Source organism: Tursiops truncatus, chromosome 7 (genome assembly GCF_011762595.2).
Source record: "Tursiops truncatus isolate mTurTru1 chromosome 7, mTurTru1.mat.Y, whole genome shotgun sequence".
In the NCBI taxonomy this organism is placed as follows: domain Eukaryota; kingdom Metazoa; phylum Chordata; class Mammalia; order Artiodactyla; family Delphinidae; genus Tursiops; species Tursiops truncatus.
Window position 1 is genome coordinate 56,870,616 of NC_047040.1, and position 22,746 is coordinate 56,893,361.

The following is a 22,746-nucleotide window of genomic DNA, read 5'->3' on the forward strand; positions in this document are numbered from 1 at the left end:
CTTCCAGAGCATGGGCTGGACGAATCTAAATGTGAAGTGAGCAAACAGGTTGAGGAGCTGCAGTGTTCCTTCTGCTGCACCGCAAGCTCTTGGGTTTTGTTGCTGTGCTTTCCCCGCCTTGTCGTCCCTCTCCTCCCAAGTAGTATCAATCTACGAAACCCAGCTTCAGAGGCAGCTGAGAGTAGCTTCAAGTGCCACCTTCAGTAGATATACGTGCATTTTTAGTCTGGATTCTAAAAGGTGAAGTGATCTCAGCTATAGGACTTGAGTAGTGTGACCTCCCTAGTATCATCCTACTTCGAGTAAAGGCTTACTTGATGAGCCAAAAAGATTTCTGCTTAATAAAAAGGTGTGTATTAATTTTCTTTTGCTGCCATAACACATTACTGAAACACTCGCATCTTAAAACAACACTCATTTATTATCTTGCAGTTCTGTAGATCAGAAATCCAGGCATGTTGTGGCTCATCTCGAGTAACGGCATGTGGTTAGCCTGGTGCGGGGCCCAGGCACGGCAGTATCTGCCTCCTACGTCCCCCAAGGATGCACAAGCACAGCCTGGGGCTAGAAAGGTCACTCTAGAGGCTGGTTCTGGATGGAACTTGGTCCCCTCCTGGTCCACACGTGCGCCCTCCAACCTGAACATGCCCTTCAAGGCCCAGTCCCTGGAGCTCGGGGTTGCCTCTTTTACATCCGTAAAAGGCCTTCACAGCAGGACTATTGTTTTACTGGCTAACCAGGGGATGGGAATCTTGGAGGGCCATCTTTAGAATTTTACCTATTATAACGTATGAGACTCATATGATGAAGATGAAAAATGTTTTTGGAAAATACATGAGGACACTTGAACAAATGTAGAGTTATACAACATTCCAGAAAGGGAAGGCTCATGTGGAAGGATATTATTCTCCCTGAAATTAATACATACAGTTTAAGAAATTTTAATAAAAATCTACAGCGACATCCATATGGATGAATCTTAACTTTGATTAAAAACATTCAAGACGTGAAAAAACCTTACTCTATGATTCTATTTACATAGAGTTGAAAGACAGGCATAAGCTATATTGTTTGAGTAATTAGTCAATAAAACTATAAAGAAAAACAAGAAAGTGAATATGTTAATAATCATGACAGTGGTTATTAACCCTAGGTACTTGGGGGTTATAAGGGAAGGGGCACTTTGGGGCCTTTTGGGATGTTGATAATGTTCTACTTTCTGACCCAGTGGGGGTTACATGAGTGTTTAGGTTATATTCTGTTTAATGAACTATTCTGTGTGTTTGCTGTATTTCCCATCACAAAAAATAATTTTAGAGGCTTCCCTGGCAGTCCAGTGGTTGAGGCTCCACACTTCCACTGCAGAGAGTGTGGAGTGTGGGTTCGATCCCTGGTAAGGGAACTAATATCCCGCATGCCACGCGGCACAGCCAAAAAAAATTCTAATCTTCTCTTTTCCCCCCATACTTTCTGATTCTTCCTCTACATCTACAGTACCTCATAGAGAAATAGAGATGTTACAGTGACACTAACAATTCAGTCTTTAAAAACAAAACGCTTACAAAGTAGGTTCTTGAGAATAAAAAAAACTTTGCTGAGAGTGAAACATAGCATTTGAACGTATTTCTCTCCCAACCCTGGCCAGATTAGCTAAAAGAAACCTCTGAACTGGGAGGGGTATATGGAGCATGACACGCATAACACCTTCCCCTGGAAGGGAAGGATGAGGTTTGATAGGAGTGGCAGAAAAAGAGAGCATTGGAATAGGCTGAGCACCATTTCAATGGACAGGGCGGGAGGCCTGGGCTAGAAGCCAGGAAAGCTGTTATCATACCAGCCTGCCAGGGCTGCCTGCTGCCTACATTTGCATCATACAACAAAGGACACCAACTCTTCTCTGAACTGCCTGGTGGAGGGCCTAGGACACCTCTGCCATAGATGGTGAAATCTTGGACAACCTGGTACTGTACCATCTTCCTTTCTCCAGTCCTCCTATCCCTAGAGATTTTAGTCTGCAGGGCCCAAGAGTCTATATTTTCATAAGCACTTAGGATAACTCTCATGCAGGGGGCCTCTGGCACTGGAGTACCATTGCCCAGAGAAAATCACTGAAAGGAAGAATCACCGGTGGCACTTGTTAAAAATCCAAATTTTGAGGCTTCATACTAGACATGTATAATCAGAATCTAAAGGGTAGAAGCCTGAGAACTTGTTTTCTTCAAAATGAAGTCCCCAGGTAATTTGAAAGGAAGTTTGGGAAACAGCTCTAGAGACTTCTTTTTCTTTCGTTTTTCCACAATATTTATAATATTTGCATTTTGAAAAAATAAGTAGCTTGTGGAAAAGAACATATTACAAACCGTAAAATACTTTTTCTCCGGCCCAGACTTCTCCTCAGTGCTGCAGACCCATAGATGTTTACATGACATCTCTCCTTGAAGTCCCGAAAACATCTGAGACTCAACATGTTTCAACTGAAATCATCATCTTCCCCCAAATCCGACTCTCCTTCAGTGTTCCCCACACCTCAGTGAGCATTGTTATCCACCCACTGGGCCTGCCAGAAATCCCATCATTTCTGACTCCTTCCTCTCCCTCAATCCCCATTCATTCCACTCTGCCTTATCTAACTCCATTCCCAAGACCTCCTATTTCACTTCCTAAATCGTTCCATTTTCTGCACTCGTCTCCATCTCCTTGTGCCCATCCCAGTCCACTTGAACTACTTACTACCAATGCTAACCATGACCCATAGGTCCTAACTGGTCCAAGGCTGATCCTGTTCATGTTCCCACACTGCATCTGGAATGATCTTTTCAAAACACAGATCTGATCAGGTCATATCCCTTCCCCACTTTGCTCTGAAGAAAAAGATGAAGGTTCTCAGTATGGCCAACCAAGTTCTGCTTAGTTTGGTCTCCCTGCAAACTATGCTCTAGCCACAATGGCCTCCTTTCAGTCCCTCAGGTTTGCACTGTTCACTCCTGACAAAATACACGATGTTCCCTGTTTCCTTTTCTCCTTTCTTCAGTCTCTCAGCCTTCAGATCTCTCTTCCAGGAGACCTCCTCAAGCATGCCTTACCTAACTTTTCTGACCAGATCAGTGAGTGACCCTAATGTAAGCTCTCAGAGCACCTATCTCTTGCAACTTTCATTTATTTATCTAAATAAATGTGGCTCACTTATTTGTTGAATTAGACATTTTTGAATTCCTTTGCCTAGAATAGTTTGTTTCCTTGCTCATCTTCTCTCTTGTTTGATTTCACTTCCTTAGAACCTATTCCAGAACAATTTTTAGGATGAATATTTGGACTCAACTGAAGAACCACCTTCGTTGGCTTTCCCACATCCCCTCTGGCTCTTGTTGCCTAATGATTTTCCAATCTTTTGAAATTTGCCTCTACCACAACACTTATTTACCTTATATTGTATTTTTTTTGTTGTTTTCTTGAAGGTTTCTCTCACTAGCATCAGTTGCTTTAGGACAGCTGTTTTACTTATCTCTGTATCCCTAGCACTTAACACAGGGTCTTGTCCTCAGTAAATATTTGGAATGACTGTTGTAGCTTGTAGTACAGCCATATAGTGCATATGCTGATTTCTCTGCTTCTAATGTCTTCTCTCACTGTGCCTACAAACTCTTACCACTTGGCAGAGGCAGTGTTAGCATTACCTTCAACGATATATGTATAATTTTTCTACTTTTCAGTTTCTTCATTTGAATACTGATACCTTAAAACGTTGCTGGGAGGATTAAAAAAGTTAATTATTTAATACTCTTCTCTCTCCCCTTGCCAGGCCAAATCTCTTCTCTTGTAGATCAATTACCTAGGGAATTTTGTCTCAGGATTAGGTTTTTGGAATCTCTTGCACCCAGTTAGCTCTTTCCTGTTTCCCTCTCCTGTTTTTGTCCCCTTTACAGTAGATCTTGATAGCTCAATTAAAACTAGAGAACAGGGACTTCCCTGGTGGCACAGTGGATAAGACTGCACTCCCAATGCAGGGGGCCTGGGTTCGATCCCTGGTCAGGGAACTAGATCTCTCATGCATGCCGCAAATAAGGAGCCTGCGTGCTGTAACTAAGGAGGATGTGAGCCGCAACTAAGATCTGGTGCAACCAAATAAATATTAAAAAACCCCAAAAAACTAGAGAACAAATCATTAGCAAGTAGAAAACATTTCTTCCTTGTTCTCTTAGGAAAGAGATTGTCCTGAGGTGAGGAGATTCATCTGCAAAACTGCACAGGCCTTTTTTTTTTTTTAACATATACATGTTATCTATTCTCTTTCAAATTCTTTTCACATTTAGGTTGTTATATAATATTGAGCAGAGTTCCCTGTGCCATACAGTAGGTCCTTGTTGGTTATCCATTTTAAATATAGCAGTGTGTACATGTCAATCCCAAACTCCCTAGCTATCCCTCCCCCCCACCCTTCCCCCTGGCAACCATTAGTTTGGCCTCTAAGTCTTGCACAGGCCTTTTTTTTTTTTTTAAAAAAAAAAAAAACAACTTTGAAAAAGCAAAGGCTGAAAAAACAAAATGATTAAATTTCCATACCAGAATAGGTGAAATGTTTCTTTTCATTTTCTTTTAGATTTATAAAGTGTCTGACCCAGAGTACCAGAAAAAACTTTGGTTCCCTTCCCTTCTTTTACAAAGCTATAACTAAAGATTTTAGCAGTTAAGCAACTCTACAGTGAATTATCTGGTAGCTTCCAGTATAATAGATTATTCTTACCAACTAGATACTATGCTCACTTTCTTTTCTTACTTTACCTGTTTGGTTGTCAAAGTTTAAACGTAGCATATTAAAACGATTATACTCTTTAAAAACTATGGACACTTTTCATTATTTTAAAATGTGTATGTAACTAAATAAAATAGAAAAATGTTTGCACACAGGGGTAAAATGGGACAAAAGCTTTTACTGAGGTTTCTCTACCCTTCTCCAACATTACCTTGTGTGGTTCAAGTACCATTTGTTATTTAGACTTGTCATTCCCAGTTGACTAGATTTAACACTCTTTAGCCAATGTTTCACATCTGAGGCAAATAAAACCTAGGTGGTTTATTCGTGGGCCTAGTACCAGGACCTGTGAAGGGAGTGTTCTTAAGGTAAGAGATAGAAAATTCAGCTTATGTTGTTATCCACAAGTTTGAAATCAACATCCTTGGACATTCGACGTTTACCACACAATGGTAAGCGCCCAGATATCAAATGACCCTTTTTGGCGTCCAAGAGTCATAAAAGCCTCAAGCACTCCTGGAGTCTAGGCTGAATTTCTCCACTGGCTTGTTTGGGAACCCGTCTCTTCTAAGCGGTGTAGCATTAACTTGCTCTGCTGCCGGTTGGATGGCAGCTGGTCGGGCACTCTTCAGGGCGGACTCCTTTCCAAGTGCATCCATCTCTACCCAAGCGCACTCTTCTCTCCCGCGGCGTTCTAGGACCATCAGAACCAATTTCGGGGTTTTCTTTCGCCTGTAAGACTTGGCAGAACGGGCTCTAAAAGAAAAGAAGGAGGCAGAGGAGGAGTAAGAAGTAACTGTACTGTTAAGAGTCATAATAAATGACAGTCCACCTGTGAGACGCGAAGACGAGCACCCTATTTTGCCGCAGAAACCACAGGGACAGAAGTCCTCGGGCCAACCGCCGGCCTCGCCCCTCAGCTGCCCGCCCCGGTCACGGTTACGTGACGGGGGAGCGCTGCGCGCCGGCTGCGGCGCCGATTGGCCGGCGGCGGGAGCGCGGGGTTTGATGGGAAGTTGGCTGAGCCCATCGCTGTGTCAGTGGCGGCTGCTGCCTGCTCTGGAGGCGGGCTGCGCTGTGGCGGCCGAAGCTGGCAGAGCTGGGCGCCAGCGCCGGGCTTTGCCCGCTTCTACTTGAAGGTAGAGGGGTCAAAATGAGGGCCGTTGGAAGGGTTCGGCAGAGGGGAGATGCGCTGAGCTTTTCCCTGGGAAATACGCTTCGGGTTCCCCCGCTTGCCTCTCCCGGGCGCCTCCGCCCCATGCCCAGTGGCCTACGAGCTCTGCGGCGGCGGCTAGTTGAGCTCCTGCCCGGCTGCGTGCTGATCCTGTCTCGCTCCCTGATCCCCTTCGTTTCCCAGCACAGTGGCAGGGATGGCTCTGGAGTGCTGGAGACCCCTTTCTGTTTCCCGAGGGGAGTTGGTTCCCCAGCCTTTTCTCGGAGATTCGGGGCGGGGAAGGGGGGCAGTGACTGGGTTGAGCTGAGCATCGTCTCTTTGGCCCACCTCCCTGTTCGGTCGAAGGGTCAGAAAGTCCTGCACTAAGCCATCGCTTTGAGTGGGTTCTACCCTTGTCGTCTTTTGCTGAGTTGTGCGGAGGCGCCACGAGTTGGTGAGATCGGGAGGGACCGAAAACTGTCAGTGTCACGCTGCTCGGCCCAGGCGTGTGGGCGTGGATTGTATGCTGCTTAGAGAAGCCTCTCTTGGACTGTAGTCCTTTTTTGAGCAATGGTGGGGTGGAGGGAAGGGCCAGATTGCGTGGGTGTCATAGGCATGGCAGAAGGAGAAGAGCAAATCTAAACTACATCATAGTTTTAATTCTTGAATACAGTGTAAGGGGATTGAGGGAGAGTTGGGATTGGTGCCCGCAGTTTTGCTGATGGTGCCCTCACTCTACTAAGTAAAATTTGTGACTCACTGAATTTTCCATGTTCCGCTTTTCCCAGTAGGCTTCTGGTTTGTGGTGCCTAGTGTCGACTTTCATCTCCTTTCTCAGTGGCCTGGGTGTCACCATTGACAAAATTGTCACCACACAAAATTCAACAGCAGTTTGTGTGGATGTGAGTAAACTTGGTTTTAGGCATATGTTCAAACTGGCAGGGAATGCTAATCTCTTGTCTTCAGCAGCCCCCGTAGTTTCATTTTAGGAGGACTAAGTTGATTTTCAACATATTTTTTTAAACATTTAAAATTAGAATTTCAAGTTTCTCCGTCATCTACTGGCATCAACCCATTGCTGTTAAAAACCTTAGTGTTTACATATTATTAACTTGAAAGAATAAAAAAAGGAAGAAATTATATGGCTTACAACAGGTATGATTTATAGGAGAAATCTTTACAATCAAATAGTCATTTTTTGGTAGTATTTATTTCAGAATGAGCATTGACTTACCATGAAGACCAGAACTTAATCATTGTATAATAAAAGTGCTTTTAGAGATGTACTTCTTTTCAGTAATTTTATTTTTGAGCAATAAATGTGGTAGTTTGGGATATTTCAGAATTGTCTTTTCTGTTAGGATATTTGAAAGTTAGAGTTATAGAACAAACACTTTTAATCTCAAATTGAATTGTCCAGTGTGTTATAGAGGTACTGTTGATGGTGACAATAGTTTCTACTTAAGTTTGGAACTTGATAAACATAAAACTAAACTTCCTTTGCTGTTAAAGTTTATTTTAATGTAAGAGTCTTCAGAGTATTTTGTTTTATTTTTTATACTGGAGAAAATGAGAGCAATACAATTTTAGTTAAAATACAAACTAGCTTTATTTTCCAATTTTAAAATTATGAAACAGTTTCTTTATAAGAAGTTAGAAAGAAATGTGTTCCATATGAGAAGTATTGCCGTACTACATGTGCTTTCTGGTAATAGTAGTAATAATGTCTATAATTTATTATACACTTATTTCATTACCAAGTGATATATAATTTCATTTAACTCATGCAGCAATTCTGTGAAGTGTAGATGTAGATATTTTCACCGCTTTACAAATGCTGAACTGAGGCTTAGAGAGTTTAGTTTATACAAGATCACGTAGCTAGTATGTGGTTGAGTCATATTTTGAATCAAGACCTTTTTTATTCCATTATTTCAATATGACTTGAAGTAAGCTCAAAATTTAAGAATAACACATCCCAAGATTTCAAATTCTGACACCTAAACCTGAGTGTGAATAGCAGTTAATAGAAAACATTCAAGTAATATGGTGGGTGTTATTATTTAGTGAAAAACACATTAGATGCACCCAGCTCTTAAGGTCATGTCAGGTCCCATAGTGATAGCAGAGTGGAAAGAGACTCTTTATACACGTTCACGGAAGATTTCTTGGAACAGGCCACTTGAGATTGAACAATCTGTCCACTCAAGAGCAAGCAAATTGATTTATGCTTCAGAAAGAAATGCTAGTTATTTGATTCCCATGTATTTTCCATGTGTTGAAAGGAAGCAGAGATGGACTAGAAAAGGGCAGCAACCACAGCAGTAAAAACAACCATTTGTATCGAGAAATTAGTATGTTTCAGGCACTGTTGTAAGTACTTTAGAATACATTATGTTGTTTAAGCTTTTCAACATTTGAGAGGGTTCTTAACTATCGCTCTTTTGCAGATGAAGATAATGAGTAACTGAGAGGTTAATTTATTTATTTGCCCAAGGTTTCATAGTAATGGGCCACAGGAATTGGAGTTAAGATGTTCAGGTGGCAAGGAGGGAAAAAGTGTTTGGAAATAGAAGAGGTATGAAATTAAAGTTGTAGAGAAATAGTTGATTTATTTAATTTTGTTATGCTTTCGTATCTGTTGGAAAGTACTACTTATACATGTGTATTATAGTAAATCAGGCATCCCTAACAAATACCAGAATTTGATAGAAAAAAAGTTGGGACAATGAGGGTTGATTGGGTTTTTGATTATGAACCTGAAAGGATGAATATGGCATTTAATGACTATTACCATAGTGTGTTGTTCTAGAGGACAAATTTAGAAGCACAGTTCTCTGCTGCAGGGATCTTATGTAATTTGTTTCATTAACATCAAAACAATTCTCCAAGCAAATAATTGATGTCAAAGTTGGTATTAATTGTAATATTATGCATACATTTCATATTACATGAATTTTAAAAGTGACGTGCAGTAAACAAGTAGAGGCAGTACTTGCAGACTTCTAGCACCAGTTCTGCCCCTAGCTGGACCTGCATGATTTTGGCATGTCATTTAGCTTCTCTTCCATGCAGATTTAAGCATTCAGATTTAAGCAAATGAAGGAATTGGGCTATATGATAAACTGTACTAACCCTGTGTCCTATGTTTATGACTTTCCACTTCAGTAGCTCTGTTTACCAGCTATTTGAGAATGTCTGAGGTGCTTTTATATGTTTTATATATAAATATTCCAATCTAATCTACAGAAAGACTTAATTTCTGATTTTGAGTTATTAGAAGTAACTTGTTGCTTTTTTTTGCCTTTTTTATTGAGCTGTAATTGATTTACAATATCATATAAGTTTCAGGTGTATAACGTAGTGATTTACAATTTTTAAAGATTGTACTCCATTTATAGTTATAAATGTTGGCTATATTCCCTGTGCTGTACAATATATCCTTGTAACTTACTTGTTTTATACATAGTAGTTTGTATCTCTTAAGCCACTACCGCTAACTTGTTGCTTTTTAAAAAATCAAAACTAAAATACTGGGTCTGGCTCTGTTACTTACTGTCTTTGGGAACTTAGCAAATTACTTCACTTCTGTAGACTCAGTTTTGCCATTTGTAAAATAGAGTGATGGTAGTATCTAAATGATAAAATTCATGAAAAGCATTTGTTTTAGGGCCTGCTAGAAGATTAAGTCCTTACCAAGTGTTTAAATGATATTATTGTTGTCATTACTTTCAAATATTAAAAATTCTGATTTGTGATAGCTATAAACTGTTACAAACCAAAATGTGTAGGTCAGTTGTGTACAAAACACTGTGCTATACACCATACATAGTGGTGTATAGCACATGCATTCATCGTATACATGGGATAATGTATACTTTGAGAATATACAGGGCTTCCCTGGTGGCGCAGTGGTTGAGAGTCCGCCTGCCGATGCAGGGGACACGGGTTCATGCCCCGGTCCGGGAAGATCCCACATGCCGCGGAGCGGCTGGGCCCGTGAACCGTGGCCGCTGAGCCTGCGCGTCTGGAGCCTGTGCTCCGCAATGGGAGAGGCCACAACAGTGAGAGGCCCGCATATAGGAAAAAAAAAAAAAAAGAAAATATACAAGTTAAGTGGTTCATCTTCCCTTCCCAGCCACCTTTCTTGGTGATTTTTAGCATCTTAAGGTTTTAAGATCTATTTAATGTCTTAACTCAGAAATTTATACTTTTATTCATTAAAGTTCCTGGATTTCCTACAACCACACTTTAGAAATTTGAATACCGATTTACTATTGAAGGATTAATAATATTTAGATTGCAACTTAAATGTGGCTTATAACATTGATTACATTTATAAACTTCAGAAGTTTTCAGTACAGATTATAGGTATTTCTGTTGGTAAAAATCACTTTGTGTGTTTCATAATTAGACTTTTTGTTACTTCTCTAACCAAGAAAGTCAAGATAGGCATGCCTGATGCTAATTCCAACCTAAAAATAGTATTGCAGAGTGAATGTACTTACTTTGTACTGGCATTATTTTGTGATTACATTTATGAGTTTAAAAAAATGTAAGAATTATGGCCTAACTTTTTTTAGGTGGAAATGAAGCAGTTTTATACATTGGTAGTATATAACTGTAACCTGGTAAAACTATGTAAGTTTGAAAATATACTTTCACTATTTCAGTTTAAAAGAATTAAAAATTATGTAACTACTGACTGGTAAATTGATTTAGGATATAATATTGCTGATACATTTTTATATGTATGGTAATATTTAATACATTTGAGAGTCATAGAAAAACAACTAAAAAAAGGGGATATGAGATACAGCTAGCTGACATGACAGTTTAACTTGAGGGACGTAGACATAATTTCAGAAAGAAATGTTTATTTGGGTGTTGAACGGTAGTGAACAGACCGGAAGTCTGAAGATAGAGTGGCTTTGGGTAATGTTTCTTCTGAGCTATTGGGTGAATCACTAAACTTCTTTCCACTTAATTTTCTTGTCTGTAAAATGGTAATAATAAAGGCTATCCTGTGAAAAGTGGTAGTATTATTAACTTTAATATACAGAAAAGAAAATTATGGCTCAGAAACATTAAATGATATGCTCACTGTCACAGGTAACCTTATAACCCTTATTTTCTTACTCAAAATCCTGTTGGCTTTCTATTATTGTAAGGTGATATTATTCTAAACATTGTAGAGCACCCCTAATTCCAAATAACTAGTTTAGTTGGGAGACAGCTGAATGATAGAAATGTAGTACAGCAGAATTTTTCTTAGAAGAACAATATAGGGGACCTACTTTAAGGAACAGAAAATTGCAAAGTGGTATGAATATACACTTTTAAAACGCCTTGCTACTTAAAAAGTCTTTCCAACTTTATTTTCACTTTTAAATATGTTTTGGCTTGGAAGAAAGGAATTTTTAAAAGGTGGGCTGTCTGCAAGACTGTTTGAATTAAAATTCCACATAAGTGGAGTCCAAATAAATTAATATTTTATAGTATTTTTGGGTAGTATTGCAACATCTAAATTTTATAGTGAATATGCTGTATATTTAACTTAAATTTTAAAAATAATTGCTTTATTTCTAGCTGTGAATTCCTTTGGACAACTGATGATATTTATCATTGTGCCCAGTTTCTACAAATAAAAAAATGGGTGGATTATTTTCTCGATGGAGGGTAAGTTACTTTTCTTTACAGCCAGTTCTTAGTCTAATATAAAAGTGTCACATAAAGCTATTTGTAAGGGTCTCCTTTGTGGTGTAGACTTGAGTAGTGGTTTAATATTATCCCTAACTCTATTTAATTTTTTTCTTTCTTCTCTTATGAGTTATTTTTTTATTTGGACTTTAATGGTTCTACTTGCTATGTAGGTGTCTGATGTCTCTGTTTAACAGAATTATTTCACGTTGACCTATGAATTATTTTTATTTCTCTGTTTATACATTTGTGTACAGATGGTTATCTTTTCTTGTTTTCATACTGCCTAAATTTCAATCTTACTTGAAAGATAGTTGAAATTAAGTATTCTATACAATATTTATGTTTTTATAGGCTATATCTTTTTGCTTAAAGCTTGTCACAAATATTTACTAAAGTCACACTAGGTATACTTTTAGGAATTAATAGGTTAAACAAAATTAAAAATATAGTTTGATTTTATTGGCTAAGTCTTTAGAGGAAGTATCTCAAATTTAGAGCTGTAAAATATAAAATATTCTGGTCAATGCTCTTCTCTAATATAAGAGGAGGTAATGTAGTCTAGGACAACTACTTTGCTTATTTTTTGACTCCTTTTTACCATAACAATGGAGTCTAGCAATACTTGGTACACAATTTAGTTTTTGACCTATTGCTGGAGATGCTTTGTTTTGGATTGGCATTACATTGACACCCTCCACCCCCCTTTAAAACCTTATTAAAGTTCTGCCTGAGAATCAAATTTATCTATTCTTCCTTTGTCTTTCTTGTTAGGTTGAACCATATGAAACTGCCAGTTTTGATTACATAAACAGCAATTGCATATGGTTCAACCTAATATTAACAACTCCTGTTGGCCCTACAATGAATTGATAATCATTACCCTCTTAGATGGTTGAGTATATAATTGGTAATTACTTTTTTCAAATGTTGTATGAGGCATTTTGGCTGGTTTTTATTCTAGGTGATATAAAAAATATCTTTGACAAACAAGCTCTGCAATAGTGAAGTATTGTTAGACGCCCTTTAAAAATCTGATATTCAGAAAAGTACTTTAGGAATTCAGAATGAAGGTAGCCTATTGATTTTCGACCTCCAGAGTCCTAAGTGAACTTTTAGCAATAGTAAATCAGACCATATTTAGTCTTGAATTTTTAAATAGAATTTATAATTATAATAATTTAATAGAATTATTATAGAATTAATAATTTATAATAACTTAATAGAATTCTTTTGAATAATCATATCTAAGAAAATTTTTCTTGGAGGAAAATTTAAACAAATTTTCTCTTAGTAAAAGTATGTTTTATTGGGGTTGGTTAAGGATGGTAAAAATTGAGCTATCAGAGTTGAAAGTACTTCTAGGACTAAAAATTTCAGTTAAGTAGGTACATCTTATTTCTTTAGTCTTGTGTAATTTTGTTTATAGTTATAATTTTTATTTAAGTTTAAATCTCATTTGTAAAAAGACAGGAATACATATTGCTTAATAACATTGAAAAAACTTAATTTTGGATTAAAATGTTCTTGTATGATTATATAAGTCAAAGTGTTTCTAAGTTAGCGATAACAGGTTTTAATGCTGTCTCTTATTTCTGTTTCTATAACAGACAAAACCTTCAACTGTAGAGGTTCTGGAAAATATAGATAAGGTATGTTCTTTGGCTCTGGGGTGTTTTAATTCATTTTAGGTGTTACATAAATATTATTTTAGTACATATTACTTTGGAGACTAGATCTGGTATGGGAATTTAGAGGTGATATAGAGTAAGCCTGAGAACTTCAATGTTAAAATCCAAAGTCTATCAGTGACCTAAGAAGTCTGTATCAGGTAATAGTGAATGTTAGAATGAAATTTGATCTACAGCATGGTGTAAATCAATGTTACAGATAGGACAAAGTAGATTATAAAATAGTCTGCAACTATTTGTATCAGTTTGCAAACTTCACAGCTTTTTATACTTTCTATCATAAAAAAATGGTTATTCTTTGAGAATATTGAGAGTGATGAATGGATTGAAAGAATCTAGTATGGGTCACTGTTTCAATTTTTATTCTTTTTATAGTCAGAGTTTTTTTTTTAGGCCTTATACAGGGAGAATTATTACTTGTTTGACTTAACAAAGACTATTGATGCCAATTTTATACCTCTGATCTTTGCTAATTTGATAGGTTATCAAACATTATTTTTAAATATCTTAATTTTTAATTTAAAAAAGATTTGTCAAATCATAATAGACATTTTTCATATGTTTTAACTTCATTTTTAATTTTCTTTTTCATATTATGTTCTGTTTAAAATATTAAGGTATTATGTTTCATTGAATTTTTAAGAGTTCTTTATAACCTCTCATGTAAAAATTTTTTTACCATTTTAATTTCTTTATGAATTTGATATAATAATACATAATAACTTTCTCTTCACAGGAAATTCAAGCATTGGAAGAATTTAGGGAAAAAAATCAGAGATTACAAAAATTATGGGTTGGAAGATTAATTCTCTACTCTTCAATTCTCTATCTGTTTACATGTTTAATTGTATACTTATGGTACCTTCCCGATGAATTTACAGCAAGACTTGCCATGACACTCCCATTTTTTGCTTTCCCATTAATGTAAGTAAAATGTTCTTTTTGTTGACTTTTCCTCTTCCTGATTAGATAGTTTTAATATAGTCAGTTTCTTTTTATTATGAAATAATAATGTTGCAGAGTGAATAAATTTGCATTTTTTGCAGTTTGAAAACTGTTTCTTTAAAAAGTAGAACAATTGTTTTAAACCTTTATTTATAATCCAACATACTTGAAGAATATGACCCAGTGACATTAGTAATAATGGCTCTGTACGGTAATCTTTTGTGATTCTCTAACACATGTTCATGCTCCCTAGGAGTATTGGGCATGGAGTAGGCGTTTCAGATTGTGGGTAGTGGCAAGTGAGGAAGGACTTGTAAAACAAAAAGAACATCTGCCCCATGTTGAATGTATTCCATTCATCCCACCCTTCCCCTCTTTTTAGTAACTGCTATAAAGCAATTGACCCTTACTACAGAAATATTTTGTAATACAGCACTTTACGGGAGGTGTGAATTGCGATTAGAATGATTGCGAATTTTGAAAGTTGAATGAAAAATTTGTTCATTCAATCAACAAACATTTATAGGTACCAATTGTGTGCATGTTGGATTATAATGGTGTATGGTACACAAAAATACAGAACCTTTGACTGTAGATCTTAGACTGCATACATTAAATTAAGTAATAAGTATAATGAATATTATAATGGGTCCTTAACACAGTCTGGAGTGGACATGGGAGTCAGGGAAGGGCCTTTGTATTCTTTACTACTGTTGCCACAAATTTAGTGACTTAACACCCATTTATTATTTCACAGGTGTGTAGGTTAGAAGTCCAGGTAGTTTGACTGGGTTTTTTGCTTAGGGTCTTGCAGGCTTAAATCATAGTTATTAGCTGGCCTGGAGTCTCTGGGGGCAGAGAATCTGCTTCCAGGCTCACACAGGGTGTTGGCTGACTTCTGCTGTATCTCTCTGATTTCCTATTTTGCCCTTGGCTGAGAGAAACCTCTGTTTTTAAGGGCTTAACTGATGGTATTAGACCCACCAGGATAATCTAGGTTAATCTGCCTATCTTAAAATCAACTGAGTAGTAATTATATCTGCAAAGTCCCTCCATAGTAGTACCTAGATTACTGTTTGATAATATAACCAGAGAATGGAAATCTTGGGGAGAGAGAGGGGGATATCTTTAGAATTCTGCCTACCACAGTCTTCCTGAGGAAGTGGTTTTTGAGTGTGAGACCTGAAGGATGAGTTATATGTAGCAAGGGTGGTGTGACATGGTAGGTAGTGTTTTAGGCAGAAGGAAGAGCATATTTGAAGACTCTGAAGGAGGATAGAGCATGGTAGGTTTAAAGAATTGAAAGAAGGCCAAAGACTGGATTATGGAGAAAAGTCTGGATAGTTAGACGAAGGATATTTCTTGTGGGCCTTATAGTCCATGATAAGGATTTTAGGTTTTAATCTAAGAATAGTGGGAAGCCACTGAAGATTTTTAAGGAGTATGACATGATCATACCATTATCTTGAAGATACCACTGAGGCTACAGCATGGAGAGTAAATTAGAGGGGAGTAAGAATGGATCCGGAGCAGCAAGTTAGAAGGTTATCGTAGTTGTCTAGGGGAGAAACGATTGATGGCGATTTGCACTTGAGTGGTGGTAGCAGCATTGAAGAGAAACAGATGGGCTGAATGAAGTGGATGGGTTGAAGAGATTTAAGAGGTAGAATTGAGGTAATATGGAGAGGCTCTTGGTGATTGGTTAAATGTGGGGTGAAGAGGAAGAATTGTGTCAAGGATAAAATTCAAGTTCATGGCTTGGGAAATTTGGTTGATGGTAGCATCATTCATCTAAATAGGGAACAACATGAGGAGGAGCAGGTAGTTGACCCACTGAGACCAAAATACCTATGGTCTATCCAGATAGAGCTGCCAAGTGGGATGGTTAAGTATGACTATGAAGCTCAGGAGAGAAATTTGAATGGGAAATATAAATTTAGGATTTGGCAGCTTATAAATATTAGTCAAAGCCATCATCTGTTCATTCAGTAAATATTTGGCACCTGCAATGTGTTAGGTTTTGGGCTAGCCTGTTGTGATTGAGAAAGTAGGGAGCTTACATTCAGTTGGGATTGGACAGACAAAAAACGAGACAAGTAAACAAACATAGTTAATTTAGAGAGAGATAAGTGCAATGAAGAAAATAAACAGGTGATGTGATAGAGAAGAATAGGATGCTTTAGGATGGTCCTGGAAGGCCTCTTTTGAGGACGTATTTGAATTGAGAACTAAAGTATGAGAAAGAACCAGTATGGAAAGAGTTGGAATATGTGGAAGAGTATTTATATATACAGTGTGTAATAGCACATATATCCATAGAGAGATATAGGAAAAGATTATCCTCAAAATAATAATGGTAATTTTCTCAGGTGTTGGAATTTTAAGTAGTCGTTTCTTTCCACATGCTTTTTTTTGGTATTGTTAGAATTTTTTCCATCAGTGTGTTCTTCAAATTAAAAAAAAAAAATTCCAAGAAGAAAGAACGGAAAATGCAAAGTCTGTGAAGTAGGAGAGAGAGTGACTTATGCGAGGGTCAAAAACATAGGTATATCTGGAGTGTGTGATGGAGAGGAAAAGTGATGCAAGGTGAGCTTGCACAATCTAGGTCATGGAGGGTCACAGAGAGGAGTCTGAATTTTATTTTGGGTGAAATGGAAAGAGTGTAAAGGTTTTAGTAGAAGAATGGCATGATGAGATCTAAGAAGATCATGTGTGATGTTTTATGGAGATGGAGTAAGAGGAGGACAAGAATAGAAACCGGGAGATCAGCTAGGAGGCTGTTGTAGAAGTTTAATAAAAAATGAAGACGGATTGGACTGCCCAGTGGCAGAAGAGATGAACAGATGATTTGGAAATATTTTGGAAGTAAAACTGAGACAACTTGATGGGAGGAAATGGAAGGTAAGGGAAAAGGAGGAATCAGGGTGATGCTTAGGTTTTTTGGTTTGACATTGGTGGGTGGGGTAGGATCTTTTTCATTGGGACTACTATAGTAAACATTTTTGGTTTAGTCTTTAGGAACTCCTGGTGCTGATACAATTTTAACTTTGTATGTAGGTAAAGAGCCAAAAATCAAGTACATGCATATTACAAAATAATTGTCTCTGCCATTTAAAAAATGTTTCTTCTCTTTTGAAATCTTTTGGAATGCTTCTTATCCCAGGTGTAGTCTCAGATTTCATAATGCAGAGCCCCTTTCCCTTCTTAACCTTCTATTTTTTTTTTATGAAAAGAAGGGAGAAAAATTTAGAAAGGGAATAAGTGTGAGATGTTTAGTTGATTTAAATGTCTTTAAATACTTAAAGAAACTCCATTTGACATCCATTTCCATATAAAAATTGATTTTCTGATTATAGAAGATTTTAATCTAGTTGTAAAAGAATACCTGACAGGGAACTCTCTCTGTGCTAATTCTAATGCCTAAGCACAGATTGTGATTGACTGTTGTGACTCAGAAGATTTTTTTCGTTTGTTTTTTTGCACATAAATCATATACTAATTGTTTTTAAAAGTATAAAAAACTGGGGCTTCCCTGGTGGCGCAGTGGTTGAGAGTCCGCCTGCCGACGCAGGGTACACGGGTTCGTGCCCTGGTCCGGGAAGATCCCACATGCCGCGGAGCGGCTGGGCCCGTGAGCCATGGCCGCTGAGCCTGCGCGTCCGGAGCCTGTGCTCCGCAACGGGAGAGGCCACAGCAGTGAGAGCCCCGTGTACCGCAAAAAAAAAAAAAAAAGTAAAAAAACTTAGTTTCTTTAAAAATGTTTTTTATTTCTTCAGTTTGATCTTTCCACTCTTTTGAGTGTGAAGCTTTGTTATCCTTACTGTGTCCTTCTGCCTGTTCTGCATCATCTGCATCTAGTATTTCTTGGCTTGTTAAGCTTCAGAGCCATTTCTCACTTTGTCTCATTCACATCTGTGACCTGGTTCTCAACTGCTGCAGTTTCTATTTCAGTGAGCTGTTGTTCACTTTTGGAAGCATAGACCAGTTATCCAACAAAGAATAGAATTGTCCTTCTGATTGATGACAATCAAAAAAGCATGAAATAGAATACAACAACATGAGAGTGGATGTTGTGGTGAACAGAAAGAAGACTTACCACAGGACATTGCCTTTTGTGTGTAATGTAAGCTCTCGCTCAAGCTTACCGCTGGACTTTTTTTCTTTGGAAACAAAGTTTTGATGTCTAGACCAGGGTTTGCTTAAAGAAATGGAGGCAGAAGGAGCAAGAAAAGGTATTGCTTTACTCATCACTGTCTACATTAATTATAAAGTTTAGAAATCTACCTGACAATGACAAAAAGCGACTGTTGTCTCTGCATTCCCAGTTTCCCAAATGCTTTTACTGGCAGAGAGGTCATGGATTCAGGACTGAGCATATATTGCCTAATCATAACTATTCCCAAATTATCTTTTTTGGTAGAATATCAATACCTGAGAAGATTTGAGATTTTATTTTGTCTTCTTTTTAGGATGTAATAGGGAGGAACTTGGTGAGATTCCAGTCTATTGGTTTTCTGCTTTTCAGATTTGATAATATATTTATATCTCTCTGATCTTTTCAGCTGTTACTGAAACTGAAATTATGGTGAACTGATTTCATAGGAATTATTAAGATTGTGCTCCATAGTGAGGGAAGGTTTGGTTTACATTAAATTTTTGTATTTCTGCATTATGCTGGCAGATAGGCATTATCTTGGGAGTTGGCTCATTTTCTAAGAAGGAACAACCATAGACTTTGTCTCTACCCTTAACTGACTCTGCAAGCAATCTTACAAACTTTTATTCCTGGATACCTTATTCTTACAAATAATAACTTTCTAGAAATTCCATTCTCTATAAGGTCATTTCAGAGACCAATTAGCATAAAATGTTAACCTTCCCAGAGGGTTTGGCCATATTTTCTTTCCGTGTGTATGTGTGATTTCCTCTTAAAATGAGATTTGAGGGGAAAAAATTTAAGCAAAGGAACTGAGGAAGGTGGTTTTGTCTCCTGTTTCCTTCCTCCTGTTTTTTGTTTTCTTGCTTTTCTACTTGAATTGAAAGCCGTTTGAGGTTAGAGCTTTGACTTTATACAATTTTTTTTTTTTTTTTCCTGAACTACGCAGCATGTGGGATCTTAGTTCCCAACCAGGGATTGAACCTGGGCCCCCTTCATTGGAAGGCAGAGTCTTAACCACTGGACTGTCAGGGAATGCCTCCTTCCCACTTCCCCTCCTCCCAACCAGTTTGTGGTATATATTTCCTCAATCCAGCTAGGCAGCTAACAGACATAATTTGTAGCCTTTTCAGGAAAGTTAAAAGTTTGTTTCATGGCACTCTAATAAATACAAAGTATCTCCCATCAACTATAGTTGGCTCTTAAAGGAGAAGATATCTGAACATCTCTTGATATTTACTCAAGGGGAATATTTACTCTTAGTTTTTGTAGGTAAGAAAATCATTTTGCAAGCATCCCTTTTATAATATTCATATTAAAATATAGATATTCACTTGATATAATTCTGTACTTAAAAAATTATGTACTGAGACATAATTAAGAGACAAATCCTATTCTTGGATGGGAAGACAAATCCTATTCTGAGATGAGTTCTCCCTAAATTAATCTAAAAATGTGTGATCACAATAAAAATACTAACAATACTTTAAAAATCTTGGCACACTTATTCCATAATTTTTAATGGAAAAATAAGCACATAAGAATAGTCTTGAAAAGTCTAAAAAAGGAGCGGAATGAGAAGCAGAGGTCTACCAGGCATCAAATGCATTGTAAAACTTCATTAATTAAAAGTTTGATAGTGTCTAAATAGAGACACAGACCAAAGGAAGAGATACAAGAATCCAGAAATAAATCCCAAAAGGAATTTTTATTATATATGGTTTTTATGTATGATAAAGATAGCATTTCAAATCATTGGGGGAAAATAGTATTGAATATCTCTCCTCCACCCAAATAATAAAAATAAATACATAAAGCTTGTTCCTTATACCAAAATAAATCATTGTTACTTGTCTAAATGTGAAGGTAATTCTCCCTAAAGCCTTTGATGGTTAAATAAACTGACAAAATTGTCAACATAGTTATAAATATTGAGACCTGTAATCTTTTCATTTTTAGCTTTATATATTGTTAAGTCTCATCTTAAAAACATTTCAATAAATTGGATTGGGCTTGTATAGTTGTTGGAAAGAAAGCACTTAAATTTGGCAGAAAGGACGAAATAAGTAAAAATTCCTTTTTATATGAAGGTTGGTGAAAAATCATCAGAGGTTTATGGAATGTTAATCCTTTAGTAAAAGTGAGGAAGGTTTTATTATATTGATTGAGTTTTAGGTATTCTGCTACATTTTAACTTTTAGCATTTTTAACTTTAGTACAGTAAAAACACTTAGTATTAAGGATTTAAAATGTTTACTGAATCTAAAGTATGATTCTGTTTTATTGAGGCTCCAGTTATTCCTGTTAGAACACCTTTATAATTTTATAGTGCAAGTCACTGGATAATATTTAACAGAAATTCATGCTGTACTTACATTTCACATGGCATCAGTTTCATTCAGAAAAGAACAACAGGAATGATTACATGAATGTGAGTTAGGGTATTTAGTATGTCTTAGAACTGATAGTATATATGAACTTATCGATTTTCTATACTAATTTTGTATTCAACTATGATAATTGTCTTATTGTTTCTAATAAGTTTTTTAGTTGATTCTTTGAGAGTTTCTAAGTATGCAATCATATTATTTGTAAATAGCAATAATTTTACCACCTCCTTTCAGATATTTTGACTCCTTTCAGATTTTTTTTTCCTCTTTGGTAATTGTATTGGCTAATACTTTCAGGACAATGTTAAGTTACAGAGAAAATAGTCAACATCCTTAACTTGTTCCTTGGGAATGCTTCTAATGTTTCCCCATTGGGCATTATCCTGACTTTGGATTGAGACAGATATATTTTATGTTGAGGAATCTTCTAGCTATTTATATTTTATTTAGCTTTTTTTTTTAAATCAAGAAAGATTGTTGAATTTTGTTAAATGCTGTTTCATCATCTATGGAGATAGCCATGTGATTTTTCATCTTAAATCTCTTGATAATGATAGATTATATTAAATATTGAAATCAAATGTTGAAATCTTGAATTCTAGGAAAATTTCTACTTTCTTAGTTGTAGTCATTTTATAAGAACATCAGGAAGCTTTCCTTTCTTTTTTAATGCTCTGGAACAGTTTAAATAGTACTAGCATTATCTGTCCTTTACAGGTTTAGTAGTATTCCATTTGAAATCTTTTGGGCTTGGTGTTTTTTATAGAGGGTAGCTCTTAACTTCTAAAATTCAGTAGCAGTTCATTTTTTAGGCTTTCTCTCTCTTCCAAGGTTAGTTTTGTTAACCATTCTACAGTTTTAAAGTGTATTTGCATAGTGTTGTAATAGCAGTAATCATTGTCTCATTGATTTTTAAAATTTTCTTTGTAGCTATGATTATTCCTTCCTTATTATATCTTATTTTGTATATTTGTAATTCTTTTCTGATTGTTTTTATTAGCTGTTTCTTCCAAAGAACCAGCTTAAAAAATTACTTCTTTTTTTTTTCCATAGGCTTACTTTATTCTTGTAACTCAAAATGGATGCTTTAATGTATTTATTTTCATTCTTATTTCTTAACACAATACACCACACATGTATTTGAGGCCATGGTATTTTTCTGACTGCTTTAGTTTTATCCCACAGGTCTTGATAGGTAGTGATATGTATTTACTTTGGTTATTTTTAAAACTTCATTACATTTTTTAAAAGTTTTTTTTTTAAGTTTTTATAATCTAAGAGTTATTTCCAGGTGGCAATGTGTGTTTGTATGTTTGTTTTTTTGGCTTAGTTACTATTTCTAGTTTTATTATATTGCTTTCAGAAAATGTTGTTTAATAATATTTCTACTTCTTTGGTTTTATTGAGACCTGTTTTGGTGGCATGCTATTTGATCAGTTGCTGTGTTTCATGAACACTTGAAGATATATATATATATATTTTTCAGAGTTTAATATTATCATTGTAAACTACCTTACTGTGTTATATAGGTCTTCTGTATCCTAATAACAGTGTATTTCTACTTCTCCCTATATTTCCTTTAGTTTTGCTTTATGAATGTTATGCTTTTCTATTTGATGAGTAAATATTCTTGTAATATCTTCATTGTAGGCACATCCTTTAAAAAATACTTTTTATCTTGAAATAATTATAGATTCACAGGAAATTGGAAAAAACAGATGTACAAGCAGGTCCTGTGGACCCTTCACCTAGCCTTCCCCAGTGGTAACATCTTGCATGACTACAGTTAAATATCACAACAGGAAATAGACACTGGTTCAATTCATAGAGCATATTCAGATTTCACTAGTTTTACATACACTCATTTGTGTGTATGTGTTTTATATTTCTATGCAGTTTTATCATATGTGTAGCTTCATGTAAGTAACCCACAATTTAGATCCAGAATTGTTCACAGAGTT

General features: G+C 36.4%; 1 protein-coding gene across 3 annotated transcripts in view; it reads left to right on the forward strand.

Annotated features, from left to right (window-relative positions):
• Positions 1-5,759: 5,759 nt before the first annotated feature.
• Positions 5,760-22,746, forward strand: part of LNPK (lunapark, ER junction formation factor) — an 89,990-nt gene continuing 73,003 nt past the window's right edge. For all 3 annotated transcript variants that reach the window (XR_012333071.1, XM_019923002.3, XM_019923004.3), the window contains exons 1-4: positions 5,760-5,889; positions 11,493-11,582; positions 13,214-13,255; positions 14,031-14,218. Coding sequence is in view for 2 of the 3 variants with exons in the window: in XM_019923002.3 (XP_019778561.1) it covers positions 11,556-11,582; positions 13,214-13,255; positions 14,031-14,218 (257 nt within the window). In the remaining variant the exon portion in view is untranslated. The remainder of the gene's footprint in view (positions 5,890-11,492; positions 11,583-13,213; positions 13,256-14,030; positions 14,219-22,746) is intronic.